The sequence below is a fragment of the Chiloscyllium punctatum genome, chromosome 15 (genome assembly GCF_047496795.1).
Source record: "Chiloscyllium punctatum isolate Juve2018m chromosome 15, sChiPun1.3, whole genome shotgun sequence".
Classification (NCBI taxonomy): Eukaryota; Metazoa; Chordata; class Chondrichthyes; order Orectolobiformes; family Hemiscylliidae; genus Chiloscyllium; species Chiloscyllium punctatum.
The window spans coordinates 37,613,754-37,627,748 of record NC_092753.1 but is presented as its reverse complement, the minus strand read 5'-3'; the positions used below and the strand labels follow the sequence as shown (position 1 = coordinate 37,627,748).

General features: G+C 40.2%; 1 protein-coding gene across 16 annotated transcripts in view; it reads right to left on the bottom strand.

The window, feature by feature from the left end:
- The window catches only part of dmd (dystrophin), a 1,983,813-nt gene that overhangs the window by 1,115,555 nt on the left and 854,263 nt on the right, over positions 1-13,995 (bottom strand). For all 16 annotated transcript variants that reach the window (XM_072585000.1, XM_072584994.1, XM_072584999.1 and 13 more), the window contains 2 exons: positions 5,568-5,812; positions 41-221 (listed from right to left, as the gene is read on the bottom strand). In XM_072585000.1, coding sequence (XP_072441101.1) covers positions 41-221; positions 5,568-5,812 — 426 coding nt within the window. The remainder of the gene's footprint in view (positions 1-40; positions 222-5,567; positions 5,813-13,995) is intronic.

Here is a 13,995-nt window from a genome sequence, read left to right as displayed (position 1 = left end):
TGTTTAAGCTTATCCATTCTGAACACATAAAATCACTTACGGGAGTTCAACTGTTTGTCTTCAGCCTGCAGAGCTTTAAGAACTTGGTCATAATGATTGGTAGAGGCCTTGATATCAGCCGTTAAAGATTTGGGCACCTCTTCCTTCTGTTTTAATTCAGCTCCTTGTTCTGTCAGCTTATGAACCAATGGCTGCAGTGCTGTCAATCTCGAGATTTCCTCCTGAAAGGTTCACATAAAAACAGATTTTATGTTGTCAATATCAGGATATGAACATCTTTAAGTTCTATATTGCTTGGTTTGGGGTGGGGGTGTCATCTAACAATGTAAAAAGCATTAAAGACCAGCTTCTCTGGAACATTTAAACAACTAGCCTGAGCTTGAAGTGACTCGTTAGTTCCATTACAAGACTTAATACCAACTAATCAGGATTTAAATGCTCAATCTAAATTTAGTTGGCAAGATGATCAATGTTAAAATTAGAAAATAATCAGTGTTTCTGGGAGGGTTGGGCTAGGCAGCGAAACTAGAGAGCACTAGCCATTGATTATCAGATTTAAATCTAGCCTGGATTGACCAAATATATGTTTTCTTAAAGAGCTGTCACTGCGTTTAACCTAACCGACTGTGGATGGCCTGAATTCAGTTCCTAGTAAGCATTATTTCAAAGCACAAGTGCATACAAAACTAGTACTGTCTGGGAGGGCCATGAGAATGATTGATGTCGGAAATAAAGATGGGTGCAGTAGGGTGCTTTTCTGAATATGCCATAAGGAACAATGGCGTCACAATCATGTAAGAGTCAACAGTGTTACATACCTAAGTTGTGCTCTACCCAATCATGTGATTGGGCAAAGATGCAATTGAAACCTCTACTTCTAATGATGTTAACATCTTTACTGACAATCAACAGCAAAACACCAGAAGTATGATCACTGCTTACAATAGACTCATGGAATATTTTGACAATGAATGTAGAAATCAAATTGAAAAGGACACAGCAAAGGTAAAGCAAAATAGCTAAGGAGTGTCTGACTGTATTCAAGAGACTGGGCACATGTGGGTTATCTAGTCACATATGCTTTCACTAGAACTTATCATTTACTTAACAGTTCTGTTTGGTTAGCAATATGTATTGGCAAAACTGTATTGAAGAATTTCATCACCACCTCAACACAAGGTTATCACTCTCTGTCTCCAAATAAATTATGAAATGCTGTTTCTATTTCATCAGAGAATGCTCAATGTTTGAACTTTTGGTGAAACTTTTGTAATCCTGAGTAATTACATTACTCTTATATGTGTATCAGCCAGATAGTGGGTGCATTTTTAAAAATCTCCATTTGCCATACAAGCACAATGTGTTACCTGGGCCAAACTGTGATTATCTCTGAATAAAATCTAAAGAATTATATTTCTAGTAAAGTAACAAAACCCCTGAATTGGCATTGTCATTCAACAAAAAATTAAAGGACATATTTTTCAACACATTTTCATGTTCTGAATCTAACAGAAAGCATCAAAACTGAACACAATTTCCACACATGTATAAAGAAAACCTTCAAGGCGAGATTAAGGAATACTTTCTGTATAGTTCTTCCAGTTAATGAAGCCATTTTTATCACGTTCATCCTCTGTAAGAAATTTGTTTGCAACGAATTGTTTTCTAAAACTATGCCTCCTGTCTTAATTCAAATTACCATCCAAAGTAGAATCTGAGTCAAGAGAGGAGAAGGCAGGTCTCATGAAGATGATGGGTTTTTAATGAATATACTTAAATACCAGGCTGAATGAAGATACAAGGAAACGTTGAGGTTAAATTATGGAAATGTAAAATATAGGAATGTGACAAGTAAAATGAGAATATTCAATCACAACTGGTCATTATAAGTTTCATTCAAGTTCACAAAGTGAGCATTATTCTCAGTGTTTTGACATATCAATTTCCGAGCAAAATGTCTTTCGAGCAATCTCTTCAATGCCTGAAACATTAACATCTTCAGGAAAGATTGAAAGGTTGGTTACAGAAAACTTTGCTTAATGTGGCCTAGACAACTTTACTGTGGTCTCCTACTGCCGTTGGAGTCACAATTGTGCATTCAAGATGATGATAATAGACAAGAAAGTATGCTTAACAAAGTTGTCACACAGCAGATTAACAGCATGCAGGCAGAAAAGGAATGGATGTACAGTTAGACAGTACAGGTAGACCAGGTAAGTCATGCAGGGGTCCCCTAGTCTATCTCACTCACCAATTAAAATTTTCCATTTCAAATGCTGAGGGTGATGGGTCATCAAAGGAATGTCATGAAAGCCAAGCTGCAGCACCAGAAATGGCTCAAGTGGGGCAGAAAACTGGAAGGGCAGTGGTGGTAAATTATTTGGTAGTTAAGGGGACAGCCACTGGCTACAGACATGATTCCAGGATAGTATTTTTCCTCCCTGTGCCAGGGTCAAGTAGGTCTCAGATTTGCTTCAGGACATTCTTTAGGGAGAGGAGGAAAAACCAGATGCCATGGTCCACATTGACACTAATAAGATAGATAGAAAGAGGAATGAGGTCCTTTATGAAAAATCAAGAGAGCTAGGCAAGAGAGTGAAAAGAGGATCTCTAAGGCATTAATCCCAGAATTATTCCCACCATCACCTAAAAGGAAGTACCCCCACTGCCACAGGAAGCAAATGATCATGTCACTGGAAAAACAGCACAGAAAGGAGAGATTTCAACTTCTGGGCATTTGGGACCAGTTTCTGGGGCAGGTGAGACATTCACAAGGAAATCAGTTTCCAATTTACTAAAACTGGGACCAATATCCTTGCTGGCAGATTAGCTCATGCTATTGGGTAAAGTTAAATGAGCTTGTTAGGGGGATGAGAACCAGCAAGAGAATTCAGTTAGAATAAAAACAAAACTGGTCACAAGAAGCAGTCAAGCTATTAATGAAAAGGGGCAGTAGCAGAAACAAGTCCCAGAATCAAGCAGGATCAAACTGCAGAAATGTTGAAAAGGAGTATTAAAAATGCTATGTAAATGCCCACAGCATTCAAACGAAAGGTGAATTGATGGCATTAGAAGTTAAAAGGGTATGGTTTGATTGCAGAGATTTGGCAGCAGGACAAAAATGACTTGGAACTGACTATTAAAAGAGGAATAGGCACAACAGAAAATCAAGTGGGGTAGCTCTGAAAGGAATGGATGAGATCTCTGACTTAGTGACAGAGGATTTTGGGTGAGAAGAACAGCATGCAGAATCTGTTTGGATGGAGGCAACAGAATCATAGAACCCTTCCAGTGTGGAAGCAGGTCATTTGGCCTAACAAGTCCATACTGACCCTCTGAAGAGCATCCCACCCAGACCCAACCCCCCTCTACCCAGTCCCTGTTACCCTGTATTTCCCATGGCCAATCCACCTAATCTGCACATCCTTGGACTGATGGAAGAAACCTCCACTGATACAGGGAGAATGTGCAAACTCCTCACAGTCGCCTGAGGCTGGTATCAAACCAGAGTCCCGAGTGTTGTGAGGCAACCATGCTAACCACAGAGCCACTGCTCAGAAAGGGTAGGAAACATTGGAAAGAGTGATATATTTGCCAAACAGTTGTGGCAAAGCAGAATATAACACAGTTCAAGAAATTAGAGATGCCTTGTGCAAGGGGAATGTAGTTGTCATCATACCAAAGAAATAGGAGCAGGAGTCATTCAGCTTCTCCAACCTGCTCCGCCATTCAATAGAATCATGACTGAGCCAACACTTCTCATATCCACGTTCCTGCCTCTTCCTCACATAATGCCAGATAATGTTAAATCAAGGGGAATTGCTTCATAGATTTGTCAAAAATATCATAAGCCTGAGCATTTGGAGAACTCTAGAATTTAGCAAAACAAGAGCAATAATTTACTAAAGAAAAATAAAATAGAATTTAAATGGAAAGTATCAAAACAAAACCAAATTGGATTGTAGAAATTCCTCTAAGTATGTAAAAAAAGACACAATAAATGGTTCTTTCTCAGGCTGGCAGACTGTTATCAGTGGGATACCACAAGGCTTGGGCTCACACTGTTCACAATCTAGGTCAATGATTTAGATGTGTAGTTTGTAGATGATACAAAATCTGATAGGACTATAAGTTGTGAGGAGGATGAAAAAAAAGCCTTTATGGGAATTTATACACGCTGAGTGGGCAAGGATATGGTCAGTGGTATATAAAGTGGATAGGTGTGAGGGTATCCTTGGTGGGAGGAAGAGAGTTGCAGATTATTTCTGAATAAGTGAGAGATTAGAAAGTGTTGATATCCAAAGAAACTTATTCATAAGTCACTGCGAACGAGTAGGTAGGTGCAACAAGTAATTCAGTTGGCAAATGATAAGTTAGCCTATATCACAAAAGGATTTGAGTACAACAGCAAAAAATTCTTAATTCAACAGTATTGTACACTGGTGACATTGCATCTAAAGTATTGTGGACTATCTGGTCCCCTTGCCTTAAAGATGTAACGGGATTGCTGTGGATGATCACTGGGCTCATTCCTGGGATGGTGGGATTGTCCCATAAGACAACACGGAGGAAAATGATCCTGTTTGCTCTGAAGTTTAGAAGACTGAGGGACAATTTCATAGAAACTGGCTAAATTCTTACAGGAATACAGAGAGTAGATGCAGAAAGAGTCTCACACAAGGGGCCACAGTTTCATACAAAAAGGCAAGCTGTTTTGGACTGAGATGAACAGAAACAACTTCATTCAAAGGGTGACAGATCTTGAGAACCGAGGTTGGTGTTGAAAATGAGCAGTGAAGCAAGGGGTTTGTGACAGGTCACTCACCATTAAGAATGGAAAGTACTTAGTAGCTGTCATTTTTAGTCATACTAATTCAAACTACTTGTTGTCTTCGCCATTAAATTAAATTATTCTCCATGTGTATTTTAAAGGGTACAAATTATTCTATAAATAATTTCAGAAACTTCATAACATTTTACAATGGTTCAGTGCAGCAAATCATACTTTATTCTGATAATGGTAATTATATGAATTGTCTTCTTCTTCTTCTCCAGGATGCAGAGCATTTGAAGAAAGGGTTTGGAGAAAGGCACCAAGAGCCATATCCCAAAGTCCCAGTTGGGCTTTCCTCCTATTTAATCAGTGTCTGGCTGCCATACAGCAGCTTCCTACCTCAAGTAAGGACAGGAATTCACTGCATTGGTTATTTCTGGCCCAGTCACCTAACTGAGAAAACATTCAAAATGCCAATTCCATGGAGCCATTATTCAGCAACACAGCAGAAGTTGTCAGCAGCCTGCATGTTTTCAAAATATTGTGCATTTTGTAAAAAGCACAGTTCCAGTTACAGATAATTTTCATGAGAATGAGCATATCTGTAGTTAGATCTGTTTTGCAGTTTCTCTGACACTTGTTTAAACACTGTCTTCAACACTGGGAAACCTCTCAAGTTCCCATGTCCATTGCATGTGGGATATCACCATGATCGAGAGATGGTTCAGAACAAGGCAATATAAAAGCCAAATGTGCAAAACAAACTTTCCCTCTAATTACTGAATGTTCTAACCTTGCATTTCTCCAATTGGACCTTTGCAGTATCTGACTCAGTGGCTGGTGGTTGCTGTATTTTCAGCCAGTTCTCCGCTGAGACCACAGCTTGATCAAGCTGCTGCAGCTGGGAAGAGACAGTAATGATCTTGCTCTGATACTGCAGCCAATCCATCCTCTCCACCAACAGTTGACAAAATTCCTCCCAGCGGTTTTGGAGTTGTTCTGAAGCCTGTTTGATGTCATCAGCAGTTGAGATCCCCTCTGAATAAAATAATACATAAATATACACACACATCAGGGAAAATAGCTATTGGTTGGCAGTGTTTTGAGAAACTTTCAGAACCGCCTTCCCAACAGATTTATACAAATATAGATTCAAATTGCACCATAAATAAAAATGCTGAATTTTAAACACATTCTGTAGGTTATTTGTGTTAAAAGTATTGAATGAGTGAAAGGTGTATTGATAAAAGTAGAATTCATGCTGTGCTAGATTAATTAGACTAAGTCTATTTGTGTAATCAGTGATTGTTGTTCCTCTTGGTTTGCAATCTTTCTTAAGATACATTACACAGTCTTCACAAATTATGAAAACTGGAGGAATTAACACCATAGAAAACGAGATAATAAGAAAGCATTTGAAGTTGAAATTCGATCCAATGTTGTTCTATTCACAACCCATAATGTGTAAACAGATATTTGATATTTAGAGTGAGTATCATTGAATAATATATTTGCTAAATAATCACTTTGGTATGTACTTCAGAATGAGATTGTGTAATCTGCAAAAAGTGTTGCTCTACCAAGCACAGTCAACTGAAAAAAACGTCTAAATTATAAGATTAACACTTCCAGGGGGTGTTCAATATAATATCTGGGTAGGCAATGAAAAATTTTCACACAGATAGAGTTAATGGTAGTTGTCTTTTCCCTAGGATGGGGGATTTCAAAACTAGGGGGCACAGGAGAGAGACTTAAAAGAAAACATGAGGGGCAACTTTATTTTTTCCACACAGAGGGTGATTTGGGTGTGGAATGAGCTTTCTGAGGAAGTTGTGAAGGTCGATACAATTATAATGTTTAAAAGACCGTTTGGCTAGGTACATGAACATGACAGGTTTGGAGGGATATAGGCCAGAGGCAGGCAGATGGGCCTAGTTTAGTTTGAGATTATGTTCGGTATGGAGTGGTCAGACCAAAGGGACTGTTTCAGTGCTCTCTAACTCTATATTGAATTGACAGTCCAGAAAAGGCTATTCCTCATAACAATGACTGGAGCCTCCTGAACAGATACTTCCTCTTTTTCCAACCCATGGCCACAGATTTATTTAGGAACGAATAACTAGTCTTTAATTTCACGAGTCAGGGCACCCATCTATTGCACGATATAAGTCAATCACTAAATTCTTAATAATCTTCAGTAAATTGAAGAAAGATACACAGAAAAGAAAATCAAACTCCAAACAAAACTGAAAAATATTTTCAAGTCTCTGGATGCAGACCCTAGAAATGATTGTTTCTGGTGAATGACATTTAATCCCATCTGGCAGTGAATCAATGCAAGAATTCACCCATTTAAACAGAACTAAATGGTTTGTTTCAACAACATCTTTGTTGAAGTAGTGAACAAAGAATGTGATCTAATACTGTTAAGTATTTAATTTTATTGCTGCCAGTAACTTTGAAACATTACACATCCACATTACATGAAAAACGTTCCATCTTACCATACAGTTCCTACCAATAAGACCATACAATATAGCAACAGAATTAGACTATTTGGCCCATAGAGTTGGCTCTGGCATTCGATCATAGCTGCAGAAGTGTCCTACAAAACAAAAGTAGGTGGAGGGGCAAGTAGCATGAAGTCTGCAGAAGGACTTGGACAAGCTATGAGAATGGGCAAAGAGGGGAAGCTGGAAAACAATGGAGATAAGAGTGAGCTTATGCACTTTGGTGGGATGATTAAGGACACACACTATTTTCGAAATGTGGTAAGTCTTTGGAAATCTGAAGCACAAAATGACTTGGGAGTGCAGGTTCAGGATTCTCTTAAGATTAACGTGCAGGTTCAGCTAGCAGTTAGGAAGGCAAATGCAATGTTAGCATTCACTTCAAGTGTGCTAGAATACCACAGCAGGGATGGATTCCTGAGAAGGGTCTGGTCAAACCGCATGTGGAATATCAACAGCAGTTTTGGGCTTTGTATCTATGGAAGGATGTGCTGGTATTGGAAGGGTTCCAGAGGAGGTTTACAGGAATGATCCCAGGGATGAAGCGTTTGGCTTATGAAGAGCAGTTGAGGTTTCGAGAATGTACTCTATGGAGTTTAGAAGGATATTGGGGGGGGGGGGGAGAAATCTTACAGCATACTGAAAGGTCTGGATAGAGTGGAGACGGAGAAGAGGTTTCCACTAGTAGAATAGACTAGGACCTGAGGGACAACCCTTCAGAACTGAGATGAAGAGGAATTTCTTCAGCCAGAGGGTAATTAATCCATGCAATACAATGCGGCAGAGGACTGTGGAGGCTAAGTCAGTGAGTGTCTTTCAGGTAGATATAGATAGATTCTTGATCAGTAAGGGGATCAAAGGCTTACAGGGAGATTGCAGGAGAATAGGACTGAGAAACATATCAACCATGATCGAATGGCAGAGGAGACTTGATGGCCTGAATGGCCTTATGCTTTCTATTTTCATTCTTCGTGACAGTTTTGGGTCTTTTTTGTATTGGTTAAATTCTCAAGCCCAACATTTTTAACAGAAAGATCATCAGCACTAGGATGATATTGGGTGGACTCATAGGCAGGACAGCGTAGGTTCTCGAAGGAGGGAGACCTAACATCTAGTCCTCCTCAAAGTCTCGAGAACAATTGACTGGATTTTAAGAGGGTCAGACACAGACAGACTGCCACATTGCTCCAACATTTTTTCCCATTGAGACAGAGTTCCGCATTTCTGATGGAAAATGCTGATCATGGCACTTTCAGGAAGGTAAAGCATAACTTAAATTGAATAGGTCTATTATAGTGCAGGATATTCAGGGGAAGACAAACCACACCCTTTTTGGCATGGCAGCACTTGCTCTATTCTGTGATTTAAACATTCAGTACCACAGGCAAACAGTTATGCAAGAGTTTAACTCTTAACTTAGATTTTAATTATCTAACTTTGCCCAGGAAATTTAACTGCCGCAGTAAACTCTGAATTTTCCAGTTTACATGGGTACTTTCAGAATGATACAGGCACAGGTGAATCATGCATTGGAAATTTCAATTTCCCAGGCAATTCCTTCAGAGTATAATACATCAGGGATTACATGGTCAGAAGGCACAACTCATATCTGTATTACGGAAACAACTCCCTGGCCATCCACAATCCAGGACAACATCCATCAAATCAATGAAAGTTTTTTTTTGTGTGTTTGCAACTAATTCCATCTTGCGAACTACAAGAGACCTATCTGGTTAGACCAGGAAATGACTTTCCTCTGGGGTAAGCAGGCACTGTAGTTTCTTACACTTAAATAGGATGGTGGTAATTCAAGAGGAGTGCAATAGAGAGAGGAAAAGCAGTATGCAGGAAGGAAAAAGAGCATAGGGGAGATGACTGGAGACAGGGGGAGGGGAAGGGAGATGCGGTGGGAAAGACTGAAAGCGAGAAAACAGAAACACAGGGAAAGAAAGAGATGGAGAAAGGAGAGTGAGAAATAGAAAGGGAAAGAGTGATAGAGAAGGAGAAGAGACAAGGAGAATGGTGAAGAGGAGGATTAAGGACTTTCATTGGACCTTAATGCCCGTCTCTCCACTATGGAGATGTCCATAGCAGGGCCTAGAAGAGGGAGCAGACATTGTGTGCTGCTGCATGAGGCCTTTGATGACTAGATTTTAACAAATTTGCAAAGTTTCATTTATAATTTGACTCAAGCTACAGTTTCTCTTTCAGGGGCAACTATCTGCTAAACTGAGTAAAAACAATGACTGCAGATGCTGGAAACCAGATTCTGGATTAGTGGTGCTGCAAGAGCACAGCAGTTCAGGCAGCATCCAAGTAGCTTCGAAATCAACGTTTCAGGCAAAAGCCCTTCATCAGGAATAAAGGCAGTGAGCCTGAAGCGTGGAGAGATAAGCTAGAGGAGGGTGGGGGTGGGGAGAAAGTAGCAGAGAGTACAATGGGTGAGTGGGGGAGGGGATGAAGGTGATAGGTCAAGGAGGAGAGAGTAGAGTGGATAGGTGGAAAAGAAGATGTCCCCATGACTTGTCCAGACTTGTCCTACCTGCCTATCTTCTTTTCCATCTATGCACTCCACCTTCTCCTCCTTGACCTATCACCTTCATCCCCTCGCCCACTCACCCATTGTACTCTATGCTACTTTCTCCCCACCCCCACCCTCCTCTAGCTTATCTCTCCACGCTTCAGGCTCACTGCCTTTATTCCTGATGAAGGGCTTTTGCCCGAAACGTCGATTTCGAAGCTTCTTGGATGCTGCCTGAACTGCTGTGCTCTTCCAGCACCACTAATCTGCTAAACTGAGTTCATTTGGTTCCATTATTACTGCACTTTATAAATTAGTTACTCAAAATAGCATAAAGAGAGTGATTGCCAAATGGTGGGTTGTGAATAGATCTATTATATTGAGTCATACAGCTGTACAACGTGGGAACAGACTCTTAGTCCAACTCATGCATGCGGACTAAATATTCTAAATTAATCTCGTCCCATTTGCGAGCATTTGGCCCATACCTCTCCAGACCCTTTCTATTCATGCATCCATCCAGAAGCCTTTCAAATGTTGTAATTGTACAAGCCTCCATCATTTCCTCTGGCAGCTCATTCCACACACACGTACCACCCTCTGTGTGAAACAGTTGTCCCTTACATCCTTTTGAAATCTTTCCCCTCTCACTTTAAACCTATGCCCTCTAGTTCTGGACTCCCCCAATCCAGGGAAAAGACTTTGTCTATTTACCCATTTAATGCCCCTCATGACTTTATAAAACTCTCTAAGGTCACCCCTCAGCCTCCGGCGCTCCAGGGAAAACAGCCCTACCCTATTCAACCTCTCCTTATAGCTCAAAACCTCCAACCCTGGCAATATCTTTGAAAGCCTTTTCCAAACACTTTCAAGTTTCATAACATCCTATAGCAGGAAAGCACATAAGACATATCACTGGTGTGGGGTCTGAGTGAACACACAAATAAAATAAATTGCTGCAACTCCTTTTCTTTAATTTCCTCCTTTAGAGTAATTGATTGGGATTTTCTCCTTCCCTACTTTTAAAAAGGATGAGGTTCATTTTGCTGTCAATGCACTCCTGGCTACCTCTGTTCCGACAATTCATCAAAAATCTAACCCTAACTATCCAATGTACATTTCACTGCAGTTTCTTTTACATGTTGCCATGTGTGTAATGAGGAATTAATCTTTCTCTCAGTTACTAGCAGTTGGTAATCTAGCCCTGTAAGTCATACCGCTATCAAATCCACTGTCTTTCTCCTTCCTTAACTCACTCAAACACCAGTCCGATTTCATGCTGAAGGGCATTTTCCATGACTGTGACGTTTGTACGGATAGTCTTTTTCTGGGAAAGTTTGAAAAGCTGGTGGATTTCCCTTTAGAGGCGGGACGGCTGAAAGAAACGAAGCTGTGCGTGGAATCCATGTTGGAGAACCACCAACAAGGAATCAAAGAACTCCACTGCCTACATGTCCAAGGAGCAATGAGATAGTGGTCATAGCATCACATAGCATGAAAACAGGCCCTTTGGTCCAACCAGTCCATGACAAACATAATCCCAAACTAAACTAGTCCCATCTGTGTGCTCCTGGGCCATAGCCCTCCATACCTTTCCTAATCATGTATTTATCCAAATATCTGTGAAACATTGTAATTTGCCCACATCCACCACTTCGTCTGGAAGTTCATTCCACGAGCGAACTACCCTCTGAAAAAAATTTACCCTTCATTTTTTTTTAAATTGCTCTCCTTGCATCTTAAAAATGTGGCCCCGAGTCTTGAAATCCCCCATCCTCGGGGAAATACACCTACCATTAATGCCATCTCTACCACTCACGACTTTATAAACCTAGATACAGTAACCTTTTGACCTCCTTCACTCCAGTGAGAAAAATCCTAGCCTATCCAGCCTATCAAACCTTCCATACCTGGCAACACCTTGATAAATCTCTTCTGAACCTTTTCCAGCTTAATAATATCCTTCCTATAACAGAACGACCAGAACTGGACACAGTGTTCTGGAAGAGGCATCACCAATGTCATGTATAACCTCAACGTGACTTCCCAACTCCTGTATTTAAGGATGTCAAGCCATTCATGGTGGTACTCTGTTAGATATTTATAAGTATTGTTATACTGAACAGTTATTATATATTTCCACTGATTTTTACAGCATTGGATTCTTAACCTGAACAGTAGTCAGTCACAATGATTATCACTCTCACTGCTGAAGATCTTTCAGACTGGTATGTCATCCTTAAAAAATATATTATTTGCTTGCTGATTTACAATCTTCCATCCTCAATGTTCAATTTACTGTCTGATACAGGTCCAAATGACCTTTGCTCGTGGTTTCTCCATTTAAGCTATCAGCCACATCTCCCCAACTAGCCCAAGCAACAAGCTCATCTATGCTATTTGTCCTATTGCTAGTGTATCCCACATTTTTATGACTCTGTGTATAGAGATCTGTCTTTATTCGCCTTCTGCATTTATTAGTTGCCAGTTACAATTATGGCCTATGGTATCTCTCAAAACTGGAAAGCTTTTCTCCACATATAACTTATAAAAACCTTACATTACCTTGAAGTTGTCTCCATCCTTCAAATTTCTCTTTTCTTCAGGTTTTATTCCTAGCCCCATTGACATATCGAGTAAGTGACCTCTGTTGCAGTACGGGTTTCTCTTGGGGGCTCAAGAATCTCAAACAACAGTATCCCGTGGCCACTATTGTGTTGCATCATTTTATCTTGCAACATCCGCTCCCAGGTGATTGTCTACACCCTAAGCTTTAATTGTTTTTAAGCATATTCAAACATAATTGGTAATAGTTCTCAGAACCTTTCATCATAAATGTTTGCTTTCTTAACAACTCACCATGCTCCCCAGTGCCACCCCAATACACCTAGAGTCTGCTTTCAATCAGTAAGACAGCTCTTGGCATGCTGTGTACACCACCGTCGAATAATGACTAGAAAGGATAAACTTCCTTTTATATTGTACCTTTCAAGTCCGCATCCCAAAGTGCTTCACAATCAATGTAGCATTTTTCAAGTGCGGTCACTGTTGACTGGCAAACCTAGGCAGCTAAAGGGCAGTGACAAAGATCAGAACTTCGAATTCTCATTAGTCACTCGATGACAATCTGTCATGGAGTGGAATCTTTTACTGGCTGTGAACAAGGGAAGAAAGTGGAGTCAAATCATATTTTATTTTGGTTAAGTACACATGTCTGATCAAATCTATTTTGAGTTCACATCAAAGTTAGAAATGGTGGGTCCTCTATCTCTCAAATTTAACAAAAATTGACCAGCTGAGCAGGAGGTAAATCTTTACTGAGGCACAAGCATTAAGAGAATATCTAGAGGAAAGCAAAACAAAGATAATTTCTTAAAACCACTTGCAGATCTTCTAACAGGGAGCCACGTCCTGTCATATCCAGTCAGTATTCTTTCTCCTTTCCATTTTCAATTAATTTTTGAAATTAATTGAAGGTTTTCTATTTATTTTAGTTTTGAAAATAAACAATTGAAACACTAAGAAGTGTTTTCTTCCCTGGAGAGGAATCTAAATTATTTTTCAAGGACATGACAATGTATGGTCATTTCACATGGGTTATTAAAGTTATTAGGTATCAGGAAAAAGGATGTGAATAGCCAATAGACAATGGACAATAGGTGCAGGAGTAGGCCATTCTGCCCTTCTGCCATTCTGCCCTGCACCACTATTCACTATGATCATGGCTGATCATCCTTAATCAGTATCCTGTTCCTGCCTTATCTCCATAACCCTTGATTCCACTATCTTTGAGAGCTCTATCCAACTCTTTCTTAATTGAATCCAGAGACTGGGCCTCCACTGCCCTCTGGGGCAGAGCATTCCACACAACCACCACTCCCGGGTGAAGAAGTGTCTCCTCATCTCTGTCCTAAATGGTCTACCCCGTATTTTTAAGCTGTCTCCTCTGGTTCGGCACTCACCCATCAGTGGAAACATGTTTCCTGCCTCCAGAATTTCCAATCCTTTCATAATCTTATATGTCTCAATCATATCCCCTCTCAGTCTTCTAAACTCAAGGGTATACAAGCCCAGTCGCTTCAGTCTTTCAGTGTAAGGTAATCCTGCCATTTCAGGAATTGACCTCGTGAACCTACGCTGCACTCCCTCAATAGCCAGAATGTCTTTCCTCAAATTTGGAGACCAGAACT